At 35.2% G+C, this 21,657-nt stretch overlaps 1 protein-coding gene across 1 annotated transcript; it reads left to right on the forward strand.

The window, feature by feature from the left end:
• The first annotated feature begins 12,309 nt into the window (after nucleotides 1-12,309).
• Nucleotides 12,310-18,274, forward strand: LOC149804107 (uncharacterized). Its single transcript, XM_089951481.1, has 2 exons — nucleotides 12,310-12,712; nucleotides 17,040-18,274. Exons 1-2 carry the CDS (start codon nucleotides 12,666-12,668, stop codon nucleotides 17,380-17,382), a joined length of 390 nt encoding a protein of 129 aa, XP_089807607.1. The 5' UTR covers nucleotides 12,310-12,665; the 3' UTR covers nucleotides 17,383-18,274.
• The last annotated feature ends 3,383 nt before the right edge of the window (nucleotides 18,275-21,657 follow it).

Consider the following 21,657-nt stretch of genomic DNA (forward strand, 5'->3'; position numbering starts at 1 on the left):
TGAAACTTGACCTTTAATAAACTATTATATTTATGAACCTGAGATGAAATTTTAAATTTGGCCTCTTATCCCTAATGTATGTGCCTTGGAGCAATGGATAAGGTAAATTCCATAATTTAAATGTCTTAATCACCCAGCAGAGAGAGAGAGAGAGAGAGATTCATAAGTAAGTTAGTTTCTTCACAGAATAAAAGAAACCACTAGCCAATTTCTGACTGCAGTTCTAAGATATCTGAGCAGAAAGTAACAGCTACTTTATAAGCATGCAAGTCATTGTAATGTGAGTTATAGGCCTCCAAGTACTATTCCTTAGAGAAAACACAAGACTGTATTTTAGAAATTAAAGCCACACATGTACCAGTTTGTTACTTTGTGAAAAATGGGGTCATTATGAGAAAATGGAGACAACTGATGTACCTGCTGGTGATTAGTGGTCAGTGAGCAATTGTTGTTCCTAAGACAAGAAATGCATAGTCTAGCCCATAAAACTCCTTAAGCTGGTCATTTTGGTATCAGTAAGACTTATCACAAGATCCTGAATCCTTTTTATTTGCCGAAAATTAAAAGTGATGTTTATAAGTACCATAGATCTTGTCATACTTGTCAAATGGTAGGAAATCCGAGTCAGAAGATATATAAGCCACATCTGCAACCTATTACTGCCTTTGACCATTTGACAATCCATTTAACAGAAAAATGGTAGACTGTCGGTTCTTTTCCTAATACCAAGTCACTCAACGAATACTTGTTGACCATAATGTGTGCGTCCTTAAGATTGCTATAGTCTATTCCTTTGAATAATATTAAAGCAAAAACTATTTTAAAAGTTTAGGGAATGTTTTTAACACTTGTTTGCCTCCCCAAATCTGTCCAGCAAATTTTATGTTTGATTATTTCCAACAATTTATGCATGAATTAGACATCCAACAGTTTAATATTTCTGTCACCCTAAAAGTAACGGGGATAGCTCAAGACTGTCCAAAAACACTCTCACTTACCCAGGATACATGTATACCATTATAATGAATCAAACCTTAAAAAGGAAGTGATCAGTAAAATCATGCATTGTATAATTACAGAGTAAGATCAGGAAAGTTTTGTTTCCCCATATTGGTGTTTATCACCAATGAAAGACCCCATTACTACCCTAAAACAACAAAAGACTATCCCAAAAACCCCTCAACTACCCAGGATACATGTAGGCAATTAAATTGAATAAAACCAAATAAAAGACAGTGATCTGTAAAATTCTAAATTATAATTATCGAGTAAGATCAGTACAGTTATTCTTTAGCTGATACTTGCTAAAGACTGTCCCAAAACACACTCATCAACCCATGATACATATATACAATTACAATAACTTAATAAAATATGCAGTTTTGGTGCATTCTCTCTCTCTTTTACTTTCTCTCTCTCTTTCTTTGATCATGGATAATTCACTAAACTACTCTCATACTGCAAAGAGCAGCAAAATTAACAAGTCAGAATCAAACATCACTACATTCATATTTAAAAAAGTCTTTAAAGCATTTTTTTTTAATCTTTCATGTGACAAAGAGCAGCTGAATAATTAGAACTTAAGGGTGCTATATTTATATTTTTTAAATTCTTGAACTAAATTATTAATTTTAATTAGTTTGATAATGGTGAGAATTTCAATAAATAAAACTAAAATCTCATGTAACATCTTTTGTCTCTGATTATTTCCACTTTTAGAGACAAAAGTTTTAAAGGATGCAAACCAGTTTTAAAGCTGTTTTTTTTTATTTTTTTTAAAAATACATTCAAAGGTTGAGGTTCTGTACATTAACAATGCAAATAAGTATTGGAAAACAATTGTACACTAAATCTAATCTTTCTAATCGCAAGTAAACACTTTTATCATGATACGATCATGATTTTCCAGTTTGATTATTTCGGTTTTCGCTGCAAAATATGTTCCAAAATGAAGATAGTGATAAGAATAAGAACACCTTTAAGGAATGCTTAATTTTCTTCAAATGCCATTTTACCTATAAACTTTTTTTAAATGTGCTATTGTTGTTGCTCTGAAATATTTTATTTTCGCGGGAGCTTATGTACAAGAGTGTCACAGGAAAAGAGAGACGTCTGTGAGGTGCGTCAAAATGGGTGACGTACAATACAATCCTTACAACCAGAGTTCGTCTGATGAATGCTTGTTAAGAAGAGTACGAGGGAATATATCATTGTCATTTATGATCCTTACTTTGTTAAAATAACTAATGTCTCCAAAGTAGTGAGAGATATCACTATGAAGTAGATTTCTTAAACGTTGAAGGAAAATACTTAAGTGCGTCAAAACAGGGGTTGAAAAAGATTGACCACCCTGGTGTAGTCTATGCGTTTTTGTTTTCGGAAAGGTGCTATAAATCACTTAGATCTTCGAGAAAGCATATGGTTTTAGAGACGATTAAAACTGATGCTAACATAACACTTTAAAAATGGGATTGAAAGAGTTATCGACACAAAATGAATGTCGTAAAGCTCCGTGGGGAGCAATCATTATTTTTGGTAAAGGAAAAACAATTAGAAATTTATAGCGCCGTCTGTTGTCATAATGCCATGCTAATCTCTAGTATGCCATTATGACAACAGTTGGCGACACGAGTTGGATAACAAAGACGATACTGATAAAACTTAGTATTTACATTGTTGCAGGGCCAAATCTGTATGAAAACAGTAGTTGTAATGATGTAAGTGTACAGTTTACAAACAGAATACACACAACTTTTAATAACTGATATAGCGTTTGTCATACGACAAAAACTACAGAATCAATTCAGTAGTTTGCAAATCGCAAGATACAATGACAAAGAAGGAAAGTAGATCGAAAAACTTGCAAGCAACCATTTACAGCTTGGATCAATGTAAAATAGAAAATTCATGACTAGAATTATGAATGTAGCAATTGCAAGCAGTCATTTACAATAATGCAGAAGGAAAGTAACACTGGCAAACTGCTACGTACAATTTGCATCAATGAAAATACAATATACATTGATAGAATTATGAAGGTAGCACTTGCACGCAGCCATTTACAATAATGCATCAAGGAAGATTAGGAAATACACGCATAAAATTATGGCGGTAATCACCCTCCATAGATTTATGTATATTCTACAATATTTCGAAACAGTTTGGTTCATCGTATGCCGAAAATCCGAATACTTCCAGCGCACAGATGATGTATGCTTGCATAATCTGTGTATAAATGCCTCACAGTAAGACTAAATCTTCACATTACGGAACGTCTTGTCAGTGAGCTGTCTGATTCACTCTGATGTCACTCGAACATGAGAAATGTCAGGAATAGGCAAGGGAGGAAACTGAGCGGGAAAGCCCGACCATAATGCGAGAGTGAAACAGTTGGTACTTGTTAGGAAGTATAACCCATAAAACAAATGAACAATACCATGGCAACAAAACAGGAACGGATATGAACTTTGATTCATATAGTATGGATTAAATATATACAGGAATTCTAAAGTTCGTACTTGTCATGAAGTATAGCTCATAAAACAAAACTGCAATACCACGTAACGGCAACAGAACGGACAATCGATACGAGTTCATATTAAAATGAAAAAATAAAATTCTAAATTGCATCGATCGGTGAGTGTCCCAAATTAAAAGTCCCTTCCCTGGGTCCCAAGTATGTGTTACTGGAACATACCTAATATAAAAAGTGATTGTTGAAAGATCTTAAGAATAGAAAAATGTCTATGAAACCTGAATGCATTTCACAGGAATCAAAGAGACATCAACTATATTGGGTTGTCCTTACACTTGTTCAGAAATAACTCCATTACTCCAGCTCCTTCCATTTGACACCAATGTCGTATCTGACTGATCATAATAGTTCCTTTTTCCACTTATATAATTATGAGATTCATGTAAATTGCATTAAGGCTGATTATACATGTGTATATACATGTACTATGAAGAGAGGTTTTAAGACCCGCCAAAATTGTTTTAAAAGATCTTACAACACAGCAGTGCATTAAAGTTTTTTTTTATCATGCTGAGACAATTAATGCGTATTGCTTAATGACATAAGATGAATATAAGTTATGTACAATGATATAACAATATCAATGCTACATTGTTCAAGCAGTGGTGTGCAATAACTTATGTTCCCACCGCCCCAAAACTAAGTTGTATGGACCCATCCCAGTGAAAAGTTTTGTTGTTTTTTAATGGTAATTTCGGCTCCCAATCCCAGTTGTGGGGGTTGCTTGGGCGGATTTTATGCCACTTTGTTCATTGGACAATGTAATTTTTTATGTGACAGTTACAAATGTCCAATATTTGCCAAATTGTCACCCCCACCCTTCATAGAATATGGTTGGTATTTTGGTCTTAATGTTTGGCTAAATTTGGGTTGTCATGTAGAAAGATACATCAATATCAATGTAAAACTGATCCTGGAATCAATTACAAGCAGAACTTGTAGGTGATGGTGTTTCAGACATGCAGTACTTGACAAACGTATTGCCCCCTCCCACCTACTCGCCTTTGACGACGAGGGATTAGTTTGGTCTTAATCTTTAGCAAGTGAAGAGTGTTATGTATCACCTTATATCATTCCTGACGAGGAAACATCAATGAATTGATTGCATATGTAGAATTTTGCATTATGCAGTTGTAGTGTACAATATTGGAACAAATATTACACATTCACCCCCTCGTGCAAGAATGTTGGTATTTCAAATCTAATATTTGGCAAAATCTGAGTTGTCATGCAGAACAATATATTAATATTGATGTAAAATTGATAAAGGAAACGATAATATTTTAGATGACGCTGTGTGAAATGTGCAATATTTGCAAACCGATCGATATCATCAACTCCTTGTAAAATGGGGTAGGTAATTCATCTTAATCACTGGAAAAAAACAAAGCTGTCGTACATCACATCAAAATTGACATAAAATTTAGAAAGGAATTGATCGGAGAGGACGTTTTTGAGATAATGTTGTGGAAAATGTAAATTATTAACAAAGTATTATTCACTCATTTTTTCTTAACTTTAACGGTACATTGTCAGAATCATGTAGTATTTTTCGATACTGAACGGTTTCGTACTACACAACAGGTGTCTAAAATAGTATCATGAATTAGGAACTACTTGTGGACCATTTATGGTCGTTCAGTAGATGCTTTAGCCTTCGGTTTATTGGATTTATTTGTGAATAAACTAAATACGCTCTTTTGTTCACTTGAAAGTATAGATGATAAATTTAACGATGTGGACGAGTTCACTGAGTCATGAATACAACTTTCAAACAAGCAAAGGAATGAAATTGATATACGTAATGTTCACAACAAATGTGAGAGACACATTACTGAAATTCCATTCTGATGAAGTAAACAGTTACTTAGGAGAACTGTTCATCACTGTTCGCAAATAGAATGGTTCAGACTATGGATATTGCTCTCTAGTGTCTATAAAAATAGCATTCAAAATCATGCTGTGGCCAAGGGTTATATTCCATATATATCAGACATGTACCATTTTACAAGTCATTCAAAACATTAAATTCAAGAAAAAATGCAACTGACGGTTTTGGTTGAAAACTACGAGCTTCGGAGACAATAGGGCAAAACAATGAAGTCTTATTTCCGCTAGCTGTCACATAGGAACTGCTTTGCAAATTTCACTGTTTAAGGTTTTGATACAATGATTTGAATGTAGACTAGTGATAGAAGCCATGCAGGTCATTTACATAGCTTGGGTCCCTCCAAAAGTGAGCATGCAAGTGACGGTCAAAAACAAATATCTTCTTTAGCTGGTAATAAGAAAGACAAAAATATACTTTATTTTTGCATCTTGAATTTCCTCATAATGTATTTTCTTAGTTCTGCATTTCCGAATTGCAGGACCTACATCATGGGTTCCAAATCTTAATACACGCCGCATAATTGTACTGCAATTTCGACTACATTACCAGCAGAAAATCATTCTCTATACTGCACTCAAAACGAAATTAGTGTGATATTCCAAAACATGTTTTTGGGTGATAATTTCCATTTAAAGCATTAATGTTTCCCATATAATGATTCCACACAATCAAGTGACAGAATAGAAACAGATATGCAGTTCTTTCGAGTCCCTCCACTGTTCAAATCTCATGCACATTGTACGGAATCGGCTCAACTAATAAATCCAGTCCTTCACAAAGAGAAAAGCAGAATTGCAATGGATCAACTGAAGAAGAAAAAAATCCATCCATTCCTGAATAACTGGAAAAGTTGTTTAAATCCGCAATCATTCACAATATGACTCTAAATTTTAAGTAGCTCAGAACGAAGTGATGTTAACTAATGTTGGGCGTGCGACGACGTTTAAAGGTCGCTGGGCGGTGCTATGTGCGCATTAATATTGTTACTGTGTACAGATGAATCTACGGTTGTGTATTTATTTTGGAATACAATATAAATTCATTTACTTTATTTCTTGCAGTGTATTTTAATATTAAGCTTTAGGTAGGAAAACAAAATGCATAATGCAGTAGCTTATCAATACTGTTGTGTGTACCCCTTTCTTTCATCTTCTCCTGCAAGGACAAATATTTGCACAAAATATTTATAACCAATTTGCTGGTTAAGTCTGAACACATGATACTGACTGATATGGTTCAAATGGAAAATATTAGTAAAGTTTGCATTGTGTCACTAACAAATAAAATGTTAAAGAAATAAATCTGCCATGGTTGGATTACAAGATTTCTTCATCTGAAGCTATTTGTTTTTGATCATATGACAATATGGCGTCGGCGTTCACTTGAGTTCATATAGTGTAGCACATCGGAGGGAGCATAGAAACCAGGGAAGCAGAATAATTATCAGGAGTTGTTTTTTATTGATTGTATATATGTATAGCATCATTACTAAGATACTATAAAAAGCTATGCTTTATCTATGTGTTGTGTGTTTGTGCTTGTTTGTCTATGTTGACAAAAGCTAAAACTTAACAAAAATATTCTTTGTGTGAGCGTGTCTCTTTTCAACTTAAACTTAAAACCCTTTATCATTATCTTTCTCTTTTTACCCCATAAACACTTTTGACTCAAACGTGCCATATTTTAACCCTACAAGCATTTTTTGACTCCTAAATACCATTATTTTGACTCTATAAACACTCCCCCTAAAGTACCCCATAAGTATCATGTCCCATAATAATTTTTCATGTGATACCAAGGTGCTTTTTTGACCCTACATTGCCACATGTCACTACCCATATAGGTTGTGGATAGAGTTTCGAATACCTGACCTTTGTCATGATTGTAAGTTGCAAAGAAGGTGTTTACATAGCAAGAGTTCAAGGACAGTCTTGTTTGCAACAAGACTAGACCAATCAATGTTCCATTAGGATTATTGGCTTTTCCAGGACATCCTATTGTGTCGTAGGTCATGTCCATATTTGTGTATATAGGGATTTGGTAGAAAACTATTAATTCCTAAAAATTTCTATGGAATCATTTACAGTTGTGTTAGGGTATAATTTGAGATGAATTATTTAACCTGTTCCTTGGAATTACAAAGTGCGTATTGACATTTTGGACTGAAATATTACTTTGAGATTACTGAGAGGTTATTCAAAGACAGTCTGGAAGGCATCATTATGGTATATCATGACATTCAAGACTACTGAAATTCACTTGGAACATTATATAATTTTGGACTGTGATATGATATTTATTACTACTTTAAAAAAAAAAATCACAACACTCTTAAGCGTCCTTTAAATTTTCAGAGTATAACTTATTTATTGATTTTACTAAAGTAAACTCACAGAAGGCCCTGACCTGTCTCAGCTACCGAAAGCTAAACGCTTATTTGGACACTACGGAGCAGCCATTTTCATCAGCTATGACTTACATCATGCACATTTCAGCCACAGTACAAGAAAGTAGCATATATATTTGCCAGCATTCTCTACAATGTGCATGTTGAAATTGAAAACAACATTACTATCAACCCGTCACTCTGTCAGGAGTACGTAATATCTGTGGACCGCCATCATAAGACCTTCAGTGAACACCTATATACCAACTTCCATATATAAACACAGACAAAGTAACCAATGTAAACAATGAAAAAGACGGAAGGTACTGCATGACTTAAAAACAAAATGAAAATATTAATTTTTAACATCAAATAGATTGATTTTCACAGAATAAATTAAACCTTTATATTTATTCTATCAAAAGGTAATAATTTTTATTGGACTGTATGTGATATAAATCTGGTTAAAATGTTTCATATACGCAAGGTCAATCTCTATTATGTCGCCGGTTTTCTGCATGTGACTGTTGTTTTAGGAATGGTAAAATTTTGAAACTTTTGCCATATGAAATGAATTGTATGCATGGTGACACTGACTGATCAGTATTGACGACATGGGTGCGTAAAGTTGCTTGCAATTGGACAATACCTGGAAATAACGTTCTCGGGTTATCTCGCAAATACTCGTACTTACAAAACGAGTCGCTCAGTGCTTACAATTTACCTATATTGTTTGTGTTCTGTCGCGCCTTCTGAAGTGGGCGATATTTCACAAGCCGAGTTATAAAGCATTTCGAAGGAACCAACTAAACTTTATTCACTTGCCAATTACACAGCAGGATAAGTACAAAACCACAATGATTTCAATCTCTAAAGGAATCAGAACTTTTAAATAGAGACATATCACAGAGCTGGGAAACTCCAACTCAATCAAGAAAAAAATAAAATAAACCCACTGGGACTATAATACTTTAACTGGGGCATGTTACACATGAAATTTATACTTAAGATAAATGGATATAAGAATTGGGTGCCGGGTTGAGGTGATAAAAGATAATCTAATTAGAAAAAGAGCTCAGCTGTCCAGAGTGAAGATCTGACGACGACCGCTGGAGAATCGTGTTCTGGTGACCTTAGAATTAGCCAGTCGAAATGCGGCTTTCAAAAATCTGAAAGTGAATCAAATCGTTGGGTACAGGTTCATACTCTTCATCTACACAGGTCAGTCTCCAAACGCGAATATACAAGACTTCATCTGATTAGTTGATAAATTGGCGATTTTGGTAATAACATAGGTTACCAGAACATTACCCCTAATCGGTTGCTGTTAGATCTTCATGTATAAAAATGCAGATCTGAATTGAATCAGATTTTTATGAAGGACCAAGAATATCTCGTTAGCCCCTAGTCCTACCGTGTGATACGCCGACTTTAATAGTTGTGATGTGGCAGTGGGATGTAGATTCCGTGGCTCCCGTATCGTAACTGTCAGGTATAATTCTTATTCTCTATGATTTGTTGACCAATACCGCAATGGCCATTTACCGAAAGTCTTAATTTCACTTGTAAGAAGCCCTTGTGTGTAGCCTAGCCTGTTAATGAACACGAAAATATGTTTAAGAAATGAAAATTAGCCACTAGCGTGTCGAAATCACGCTGAACCTGCCTATTCAGAACCTATGACCAGATATTTTTTTTGAGACTACTTGTTCGATATTGACGCAGATTTATGGTGTTCATAGATAATTCATTTTACTATAACCAAACGTGTATCAGACTCCTGAACAAGTATTCGTACGCCGGAAAATGCTAAAATAACTGATACGATTTAATTGTAAAAAAGCAAAATGAAAATAAAGAAATCATTACAATAACAACGAATTGCAATTATAAAGGTTTCATATTGATTTTTTGAGTGGTGGGGATGGTTTTTTATTTTATCGTGATATAAACTAGACTCAGATCAAAATTAATTTTCCTATATAGTCTCTATATTTGACTATCAGTATTGACATTTCCACTGTGTGCCAATCAATAAAAATCATATGTCAATCTAATATAACTTAAAATATGGCTTAACAGTGATGTTATTGTCATAGGTTCACCTGCATTTCTTTGAGTGGCTGGGATATAAACAAAGCAATATGCAACAGAACACAGATTCCACTTCTGGATCATCGCCATGGCATTATTACTTACTGTGCACTGTTGCTGTTACGTTATAAGGAAGGAATACTAACCAGATTGCAGCATGTATATGCTAGACCCTGAGGCTAATTATTCGCTTCATAAATGTTGTGAGTGTCAGCCTTGCGAACAATGAGTGTCAGAGCGATGTGTACACAGCTGGCCGGCCGGCTTATGTTACGATAGTGTAAGCCAACATCAAAACGACGGGTGGGAAGCCAGTTGTATATAACATGGCCATAGGAACATGTTACTGGCGCCTTATTTGGTTGCGTGCGATTCACAGGTAAGTGGCATGAATTGCCGGTGTTGGGCTCAAAGGAACATCAGTTGGGGGTCGTAAATCCACCCTTGACAGACTGCCGGGGAGGGGGCAATGTCTGCTAATTATGTAGACCATTGGTTAATCGACATCCACTCGGAACTGAGCAAGGCGTGACCACCATTGGAATCGCAAGTTTAAATCTAGTGCTTAAAACTAAAGGTCAGTTGTCGCTAAACCGTTTTGTGTATTCCGTAATTTAACTGTAGGCATCGCTGACTGGGGGCTCGGAGCTTTGCATCTCTATCACTACTTCACTTTCTAACAACGACGAGCCAGGGTAGGTCTTCTGTAAAAATTAAAGATAATACTGGGAGCACCCCACCGCAACCTAAGGTAGTCTATGAGACCTTTACAGTTGCCGAAACACACACAGAGAAAACCACTGCAAAAGCTCATATTCTAAAGAATAAGCAATTACCATTAAATCGATACCGAGAGTGCCTAAATCTAACTCTTGTATCACCACCAAAAGGAGACAGGAAAAATCCTCTAAAAATAGACTTCTATTACAATTGTGGTTACCGAACCGGAACTAACAATTGGGAACTGATTTCAATTGTCATTTGCCGAATCACGTAGACTGGTTCCCTTCTTCGTATGCTCCCTGCATTGCATTCCTCTATAGGTATAGAGGAGTGCAACACAGTGATCATGCCAAGCAGGGAACTAGACTAGAATCACACAGCAAATAACGAGCTGTGCGGTTTGACAAATAACGGTGTATACAACGATAAAAGCAGAGAAAATAACAATACACAATTAAAATATTCATTGACGTCACATAAAGTAGATTAATTGCGATCTCTGACAGCAGCATAAGCATTAGTTTGAGAGTAGTGAAACCGAATGATTTATTCAATTATTATTTCACCACAAAGTTTAAGGAATGACACAGGTGATCGGCGCAAGCTTAAAACCAATAATCTGAAGGAAAAAACCATACCGAATTACAACATTACATCAGATTACCCAATGATCCGTTCTGACACAGGACCATGTCTATTATACTGACACATTACAAACACAATCTCCTTTCCTAGGTAGAACAGAACGGAATGGAACTTTTATTAATTAAAATAAATCTCAGGCACACATAGGTGGTATATGAGAATATTACAACTGCTACAATATTGTAAGTCCACGTCACTTAATGAGATACAAATCACATCATAAGTAAACATGTGCAATTATAGAAAGACTAAACATTAGGACGTAATGTGAGATCTTTTGGATACATAAATGTATCATTGTAGGTGATACTTCTGAAAAAAAAATATTGTGTACTAAATAACTTGATGCAATTAAAAATAGTTGCCATCCAAGTAGTATTTGAGATTTTATACTTGCCCTGAACCCACGTGTTTACTGTTATGGGGAGCTAGCTCTTGTTCATAGCCGACTATTAGTATTTCACTCTTTACATACTGCTGAGTAACCATGGGAGGTGCACAGGCCTCACATCAACTCAAGAACAGCACAGTTCCGAAACACCTAATTCACAAATATATTCATATCTTTAATTATTAAACAATAATAACCGAAAGATTCACACCATAGCCTAAAGTTAAGAAATTTGGGCTAATTTGCGAAACTATCCCCTGCCACCTAAACGTGTGACATGTGGATAATTGAAATTCACTCGGAGAAAGGTTTATTATATTATTAAACTTCCGTATTACTTAATGGAGCGTTAGGGGATGGGACATTAGCAAATGTTAATTCTGTAATCTAATTTGAATCTACTCAATGCCAACGATATATATTTTGTCACTTTAAACATATGAACAAGGAAGATAAAAGATCCCTTTGAACTAGAGACACTTTATACACTAGTCTGTTGGCAATCGACCTTGAATATAGTACATGTATTTATACTATTATTCCAAATAAGGGTACGGGTTGAGTAAGACATCAACATGGCTTTTCACAAAGGAAATTCACGGGGCGTGTAGAGAGTGATTTTATTAACAACGGACGCATTCATATATTAGTGAATTTTCTTTCAAACGTTTCTACCGCTCACCAAGTAGTCTGACGATCCTATGATATCCTTTTGAACATAAGCGCAAAGATTACTTCATTTACAGTTTTGACTTGTACTTTTTCGAACATACATGCCAAGTAAATTGTACTGATCGAAAAGGAATACCTGCACATTCTTGATGATGAGAAATGAGTTCTTCAACTGGCGCACAGTTACTTCGAGCATCCGTCACCAAAGAAGATATCTGTAAATTGCCAGATATTAGACAAGCCATAAAGTTAATTAAGGAAGTTGGTTTAGATCCTAAAGGAATACAGTCTCTGAACGAGGCCAAGAAATTTCTTTTGGATTTGTACTATGAGAAACAACGTGAAGGAAAGAAAATCATGTTGGTCCAAGGGAAGGTACGTTTGCTGAAAATTATTGTATCTGGAAACTTTGAGAGAAATGTATCTTTGCGTCGGATAAATTCTACAAAACCGACAATAAACAGTGCAAAACTAGTTGCTAATGAGTCTAAGAGCGTTTGACACTCTAAGAGACATTGTCAAAGTCTTTACTCTAGCAATTGGTGTTAGTTATCTCCCTTTTGTAGCAGTATGCAGTGCCAGATAGAAACTTGACAACATAACGTCTGTCGTTTATGCATCTCTTTAAATGTTGGTAATTACTATGTCCATCATCTAAAGATGCACTATACCGGCAAATTTTTGTGCTCCCGGTGTTTGTATAAGTTATGACCCTTTTTTATTTGCAAACGGTATGCAATACTTCACCGAATTTTATGAATTCAACTACTCTTGCAGTTTTTCGTGGATTGCTGGTCACCATCTCTAGAAATACGTGATGGCCAAACATTGTACCTCACAATATGTTAGTAGAGTTAAAGCCTTTAATTGATTATAGAGTCATTTTAATCATGGACGAGGTCTGGGATGTGCGAGAGGCGGGAGTAATTACATGTGTGCAAATTGCTCACCATTCCACCAGTTCTTGCTTAAGATTGTATAGTGACCTCTACCATACCCATCACCCCAGTTAGATCTGGTCAGAAACATATAATTATTAGTCTGAGCAATATTTTTTAAATCAATGATCGTACCATGACTTAGATGTTTCATGACCTAAATAGTGCCTCCAAGAAATAAAATAAGACATGCAGAAAATATTTATGCATCGCGATTTAGTGTACAATGTTACTTATCAATATCTCATTGCTACCATTGGGACTTGACGAAGATATTTTCCTTATTCAGGTCAGAAAGTCGGTATCTAAGACCATTAGAATGAACCAGCATTTAAAAAATGAGCCAAAAATTTAGACAACGAAAACATTTCTGTTATTTCGAAAAGTATTACTGTCATAATAACAAAAATCTTTCCGTGATTTTGAAAAGATCTTTTCGCAATAAAAATTATGTTTTCTCTATCAGGAAAACTACTTCTGAAGTAACGAAAACTTACTTTTCGTAAGGAAAGCGTTTTCCTGATATCCTTAAGCTATTTTCTAAAACACGAAAAGTTATAGATTTTGACGCAAACTGAGTTTTTGTATACGACATAAATTATATATTGGTGATGTTTTAAAGCATGATTTTGCAATACCGAACAACTTTTCATTATTTCCAAAAGATCTTTTTTGAAATAACGAATACGGTTCTAAAATAGTGAAAATATTTTTAATTTTGACGGTATATTTGTGATGCGACGAAATGACTATATGTTACTTTGAAAAGGCCTTTTTGAAATAACAAAAACATTTTCATGAAACATTCATGTTATTGTAAAAATATATGTTTCAAAATAAAATTTGAGTTCCGTTATTTCGGAAAGGTTTTTCCGTTATTTCGGACAGATCCTTTTAAATTAGAGAAAATAGTTTTCCATTCTTTATGACGTTAATGCTCCATTTTGTTGTAAATTGTCTCAAATCGGATTTTCACCAATTTTTGCAACAACAAAAAGTCCTATTTGGTATCTGATTAAATCTGTCAGTAAGGTATGCTCAACATGATATAATTAGATCGTATCAAAAGCGATCTTTTTATCACCCAGAATAACTTGTACTTAAGACTCAAAATTAACATTTTTTTTTTGCGATTAGAAACGTTATCATCATTGATGGTTTGTAACTCAATGCGTGTTATACCCAGATGGGGATCGTCGAGTTCCATCCCTCCTTTATATCCACCGTGTCGCCAGTACGATATTTGTCGCTACCCGTACCAAGTTTCCGAAACCATCTTAGTGCGATGTTACAACTATTGGACTTCGTCCCTTGTGACTTTACACATTTTGCGACTTTACACATTTTGCGACAATACACATTTCTTTATGCGGATATGATTAGATTTTCAGAGAATAAGTCAACTTTAAACTTTTTTCTTCTTCTCTTTTTACACATTGTTTTTAACATGTTAGACATGACAAAAATACTTTTAGCTTAGTTGAATAAGCTCGCCTCAGGAAGACGAACGACATTTGACAATTATATTAACCTGGTTAGATTTTTAGGTCATATATCAATGTTTTAGGTCTTTCTTTTTTGTTTAAAAAAAATTCAGTCAGATTATTTCAACAAGCATATTTTTAGCACAGGTAGGTAGAACCAATTTGACAAGTCTATTCATTTGAGATAGACAAGTAGATTTTGGTAAACATATTTGTATTCATTTGGGATATACAAGTAGATTGTGGTAAACATATTTGTATTCATTTGAGATAGACAAGTATATTGTGACAAACATATTTGTATTCATTTGAGATATACAAGTAGATTGTGGTAAACATATTTGCATTCATTTGAGATAGACAAGTAGATTGTGGTAAACATAGTTGTATTCATTTGAGATAGACAAGTAGACTGTGGTAAACATAGTTGTATTCATTTGAGATAGACAAGTAGATTGTGGTAAACATAGTTGTATTCATTTGAGATAGACAAGTAGATTGTGGTAAACATAGTTGTATTCATTTGAGATAGACAAGTAGATTGTGGTAAACATAGTTGTTTTCATTTGAAACAGACAAGTAGATTGTGGTAAACATAGTTGTATTCATTTGAAACAGACAAGCAGATTATGGTAAACACATTTGTATTCATTTGAGATAGACAAGTAGGTTTTGGTAAACATATTTGTATTCATATTTTCATGACTATATTACCTTGTTAGTTGTGGCCCCGAGTGGCCGAGTGGTCTAAAGCGCTCACCGTTACGAATCAATGCCATCTCACCATCTGTCTGCGTTGTTTAGAGTGTCGAGCTCGGTCAATGTGGGTACGTGAGAAAGCTTGCCAGTAGCTTCTTGTGGGTCGGTGGTTCTTTCTGGGGGTTTCCTTTGTTCTTCCTCCACCATTTTATACTGGCCGCCATGTGTAGCATTTATTGTGCTGAAAATGGCGTTAAACCCAACAACAACAACAACCTTGTCAGTTCATGAATGAGGTCTTTCAATTATCTGTATGTTTTGAATTTATACCTTTTTCTTTATTTTTCAACAAAAGACTGTGCACAATTAAGCAACAGCCACCATACATAGGCTAATTCAAGTGGATAGTTATAAATGGATTCATGCGTAGATGACTTAATTTAAGAATATAACATCATTTTGGATATATGTATTTCTCATGTTTACAACTTTTGTGAAATTGTTAAGGATCAATAAATATGTGTGCACAAGTTTAATGGTAGACAAATTAAATTCGATATGATTGTTTGTGTGCATACGTAGATGATCTGAAAGAACTAATAAGGAAAAACAACTAAGTACTGTTACAAACCTAAGGTAAGTGGTATATGTAACCACGTATTCGTTTTACATTGTTAGATGTGAGTGAATATTTGATTGTGGGAATTGGTAATGCGAAGTTATTTCTCAAACGTAGTGATTACCTAATTATTAGGTGTAAACACCATTCTTACTGAACATTGTTTACGGGATCTTAGGGTAGGATTGATTTATTTCTAAAATGGCACATGCATTTTTGCAAATCAACACAGTGTTAAGCAATAAAAGGCATGCAAGGATAAATTCTCATAAATGTGTGGTACTTAGTTCGATTAGAGAAAACTCACTGTGGTATTAGCCCGTTTACTAACTCATCAATTGGCAACAGCTGTTGTATGCGGCCCTTGTTAACGTAGGATGCTAAACACTGATTGGTTTCTCTCGGTCTTGAGGTGATATTACACTATTTACGGTAACTCTCTCAACTACATTATCTTCTCTACGTAAAAAGTGTTTTGTTAGGAATACATTTTATGAGTTTGCATATGTCACTTTGGGCATGATGTAAAGGCTAGCTAGTTCTTGTTGAATGATGTCCACACCAAATTTAATATAAATATCTTTTTTTCAAAGATATTAGCTACAATTTTTTGTGGACAATATCATACATATTTCCTTCTGAACCCTTTAAGTTATGGATTGAGTAATGTTTGACAAAAAGTTACCATTAAATTTTTTGGGTTGGAGAGAGACTGCAAGTGTCATTATTGTTTTTGAATGGCCGTACCCCAAGCTAGCTGTAAAATATTTCTTTCTCCTATCGTGCTGTAAAATTGTTGTTTTTTTGTACACAAATTTTACCTTACATATTGGTGTGTGCGAAAGAACACACCATACCCAAAATTATTTGCCCATCTCACTATTTCCTCTCCGTGGTACACATTTATTACTCCATGATATATCAAAATAAACACTAACAGGTATTTCTGATTCTGATTCAAGGGACACAACTGCGGGAAAAAGCAGCCTCGTCAACCTCCTTCTAGGTGTAGATCTTCTTCCCACCAGTTCGTTGTCTTGTACCGCTACGATCTGTGAGATACGGACGGACAAGCAAGGATGCAAGGAGGCTATTGCTCGCTACAGAATAAATAATGTTGAGGCAAACGAAAGTAAAAAAGCCCATAAGATACCTCCTCGTATTATTGACCTTAGTGACAAGGAAGGAAAGGGTATAGAAGACCTTCGCAAAGTCCTTCAAGAAACGGATGAAGATGGAAATTCGCCCTACTCCAAGGTGGAACTGACGTGGCCCTTCTCAATGTTAGAGGTATATGGATTTTAACTAGATACTCAGCTTTCTGAAAATACCATAATTTTAATCAGTTGAAAATTGTCAAGGGCTGGACGTACATGGTGAACCTTTTGTAGCATTCATTAATAATCATGTTGAATGAATGTCCTTTAGTATCGTTATCACTGAATACTATAAAAAGTTTAAACAATTCATTGGTGACTGGGAATTATATAATCCAAAACAAATAGGAACGGAACTCCTTTGATGGGTTTTTAATATTTCTAAACAGTCTTTGAAATTATTCCAATGTTAGTTCAATCTGCTACTGTCACACCCCAATTCCCAAATATAACTGGGCATGTGCACATGTATCCAATTCTATACAGAGCAGGGTTGTGGTGCACATGGGCAAAATACCATTACTATTTTTAGAATGCAGCGGAAGGGATCTTTCTATCTGCACAGGGTGTGACGTTTTTTCTGCACAAAAACCTATAATTCCTTACAAGTATGGATGGAGACATGAAATTAGTAATTTAAAATTATAATATATTGGAAAATCTAAATGGAAACACTTACATTGAAATAATCACACACACACACACACACACACACATATATATATATATATATATATATATATATATATATATATATATATATATATATATATATATATATATATATATATATATATATATATATAGTCACTCCTGTATATTATGTAGCAAAATAAGCACATCTATGTGTACCTTAAAAATGAGGGATGTATGTTTAATCCTGCTTGTGTGGTAATTGTTGTATGTTTAATTGTGTAATAAGTCCAATTACTTACATGCATCGACTTGCAATGTTCTCATTCAACCCTCTTCTTATTATTGCTCCATTTTAATCCATCATAAGCAACATATTGTTCAATATATTTAATAAATCTGGACATGTAAACCTCATAGATAGTTACGGAGACTTTTTTCATCCAACATGTGCATAACATAAATAAGGGCATACAACCTGCAACTTACAAGAAAGTATTATATGAGCATTGTCTACATTTTATAGTATACAAAAAAATGGAAATGATTTACATTTTAATTTTAAAATTTTTAATGAAAGACAATTTATACATGCACTTAAATGTCATGAAAATAATGTGAGGGCATTAGTATAGGCCCAACCATTAATGGTCACTGTTGACAAATTGACAAGATTTGTATAGGCTCCACCAATAATGGTCACTGTTGACAAATTGACAAGATTTGTATGAGCTTTACCATTATTGGTTACTGTTGATAACTTGACAAGATTTGTATTGGTTCAACCATTAATAGTTACTGTTGATAAATGGACAAGATTAGTATAGGCTCCACCAATAATGGTCACTGGTGACAAATGGACAAGATTTGTATAGGCTCCACCATTAATGGTCACTGTTGACAAATTAACAAGATTTATATAGGTCAAACATTAATGGTTACTGTTGACAAATTTCAACATTTGTATAGTTTCAACCATTAATGGTCACTGTTCAAAAATTGACAAGATTTGTATGGGCTCAACCATTAATGGTCACTGTTCAAAAATTGACAAGATTTGTATGGGCTCAACCATTAATGGTTACTGTTCAAAAATTGACAAGATTGCAACCGCAGGTTGAACTCTCTCATTAGGGAGATAGAACACCGCGATGGCTGGTTTTGCCCTCCCATCGAGGAGGTAGAGCACTGCCTTAAAGGAGGCCGAGCACCAAAATCATTGATAACACCCTCCCTTTGAGAGGTTGAGCATAACTTTAGTGGGTTGCTTCCTCCCATCAAAGAGTTTGAGCAGCGCAATACATTTTGTGCCTTTTGCAAGGTGTTGGCCCCTTCAGTTTGAGAGATACCACAGCACACCCATGATGCACAGAGTGAGGGATGAGGTCTTCTCCATGTATCACTCATCGACCTCATGGTATGGGGACAGGGTCGGGACCAGCACCGATCTTTTTCCTCTCCTCCTCCACCACCCCAATCTGTGAAGGCTTTACAATCCATACACAGGAATGAAGCTAGGGATGGAGACTGCTTCGGTGTCTCCTCCCTCTACCCAATTATATATATGAACTCTTTTGGGTTTTGGGGCCATCCACCTCAAGGACCTTAGTCCATTATGCCCCCTTGCCATACCAGTCCAAGTGATGCTGCGGCTCATGCCCCACCATCACCTCACCAAGTAATTTCCTTTCGGAAGGTTAAAGATGTTACATCATCGAGGATAGATAGACGTTCTCATCTCCCCTCCTCGTCTCCTGATAAACCAGGGACTGCGACACATAGTGCTACTATGCCCCCTCCATCAAGGAACATAGTGATGCCCAGCCACTCTCCAACTCAGAGTGTTCTTGACTATGAGTCTGACGATGCTCTCTCCATCGTCGTTGACTCCAACGAGTTTGAGACAGAAGCTGTGGCAATGACAACTTATCTCAGGCCCACTCCTTCATCTCAGGTGCACGAGGAAGAAGAAGAGGTCTGGTCCTTTGATATCTTCTGTCACAACACCGGGGATCCCTTCTCCAGAACAGCCGACAGTCTCCACCTTCACAGCGTGTTACTCAGAGACATGAACATTCTATAGAAATGGACCTCTCCCGCTGCGGTGAGTACAATTAATTTCTGTTTTTGATCAGTTTGATATCAGCCTACCCACCTTACTGACACATTCAGCTAAGCAATAGCGAAAAGATAAGTAATTGCTGTTTTTAAAATGTAGTTCTTTTGGGAGGGTAAAATTAATTGCAATTATGCAATACTTACCTGTCGCTATTGCCACTCTGCTCTTGCGTAAATATCGTCTGTAAAAAGAATATATAGATAAAAGGGATACAGCAAAACTTATATTAATTAATCCCAAACTTCAAGTACAATAGTGCAAAGCACTAACCCACTCTTACATGGATATAACAAAAATGAAATGAAATAACATATTATGCATTAACTGAACAGGATTCTAGGGTATTAATTTATAGACAGACACTAAAAGATAAATTTGGGCCACCACAATGACAAAGTGAACAGTGTCGAGGGAGGCATACATTGTATTGTATGGAATATATCTGGATAAAGAACCAAGTTTAGTAGATGTGAAGACTGTCTTGATAAAGAGAAAGTTAGTTTGCAAGTATGTCATTAATGGTTTCGTACAAACATGGGCTTATAAATGCCTCCTAATTTGTCACATTGTTCTAAATAGATTTGCTGTAGTCATGGATAATCCCATTCTAAGATAGCCTTGACCTTACCTTCTATAGGTTTAACTTCACAGTGTCCCACAATATGTCCTAAAGATGTAACACAAACACGACAAATTTGAAACAATCACTATTAATTCTTTTCCAAATTTGCATCCCTGAATTTCCGAATGGTTTCCAGGTAATCTTTCCAGCTGTCACAGTTGTTTAGATCAGATTTAATATTGTTCATTCAATGCTGGAAAGATGAAGGCAAACCTTTTATGCAAAATGATATAATTTTATACCTATAAGGTACACATGGAGCCACAAATCCCGAAATTTTCTTTACTCTTTCTGTGAAAGAAGTTTGACAAATTCATTTTAAGAGGTCAAACTTGGACACATAGTTTGCATTTCCAATTTAGTTAATGCAGTCATCAATTCTTGGCATTGGAAGTGAATCTGTTTACACTTGTAAAATTGGTACACATACGGAATGTATTATCTGGCTTCAGCACAAGAATACGTGGCTATTTACAGTAACTTTTACTTCGTTCTATGAATTATTCTCCAGCTAATATTGAAATTTGTTTTTAGAACTTTCTGCTTTAGACGATTCATCCCATCAGGCTGCTATTTTACAGGTCTAGAATCCACAATGTCATAGTCATGGTAGATTTTATTTGTGTTGAACACAAGTACTTATATTCATATAATAATAAATTCCTTCGTTTCTCGTGGATGTAGATGTGAAAATTTCTGGTACCAAAATCTGTACAGTCTGATTGCATGCCATCGTTTAAATCCTACAAGTACAACTAAACTGACTAAATGTTTAACAGGGATACCAACATACCACTCTAGCAGATTTATATGGCAAAGTTGTTTTGTTTTCACCTCCCATAATGTATTTATGATATAATTAAGTCACATACTTTCTTTTCAACGATACACAGACCATAACAATTAGCCTAACAAGGATTTTGAGGTATGGCAAGAGAGCTAGAATTCTCTCACAAAACTCCTGTCTGTTGTATTTCTGTCACACCTAAATTTCATTTTTGACTGAGTAGAGTGAAGATTAGTTCTTACAAGTTAATAAACCTTTGACA

This window comes from Sinohyriopsis cumingii, chromosome 3, assembly GCF_028554795.1.
Source record: "Sinohyriopsis cumingii isolate HCF-2022 chromosome 3, ASM2855479v2, whole genome shotgun sequence".
Classification (NCBI taxonomy): domain Eukaryota; kingdom Metazoa; phylum Mollusca; class Bivalvia; order Unionida; family Unionidae; genus Sinohyriopsis; species Sinohyriopsis cumingii.

What these genes read in the sequence shown, in the direction of transcription:
- LOC149804107 (XM_089951481.1), top strand. Translation starts at nt 12,666, where the DNA reads ATGAGAAACAACGTGAAGGAAAGAAAATCATGTTGGTCCAAGGGAAG. An exon ending in TCATGTTGGTCCAAGGGAAG is followed by an intron (nt 12,713 to 17,039) that starts GTACGTTTGCTG and finishes TTCTGATTCAAG; the next exon opens with GGACACAACTGCGGGAAAAA.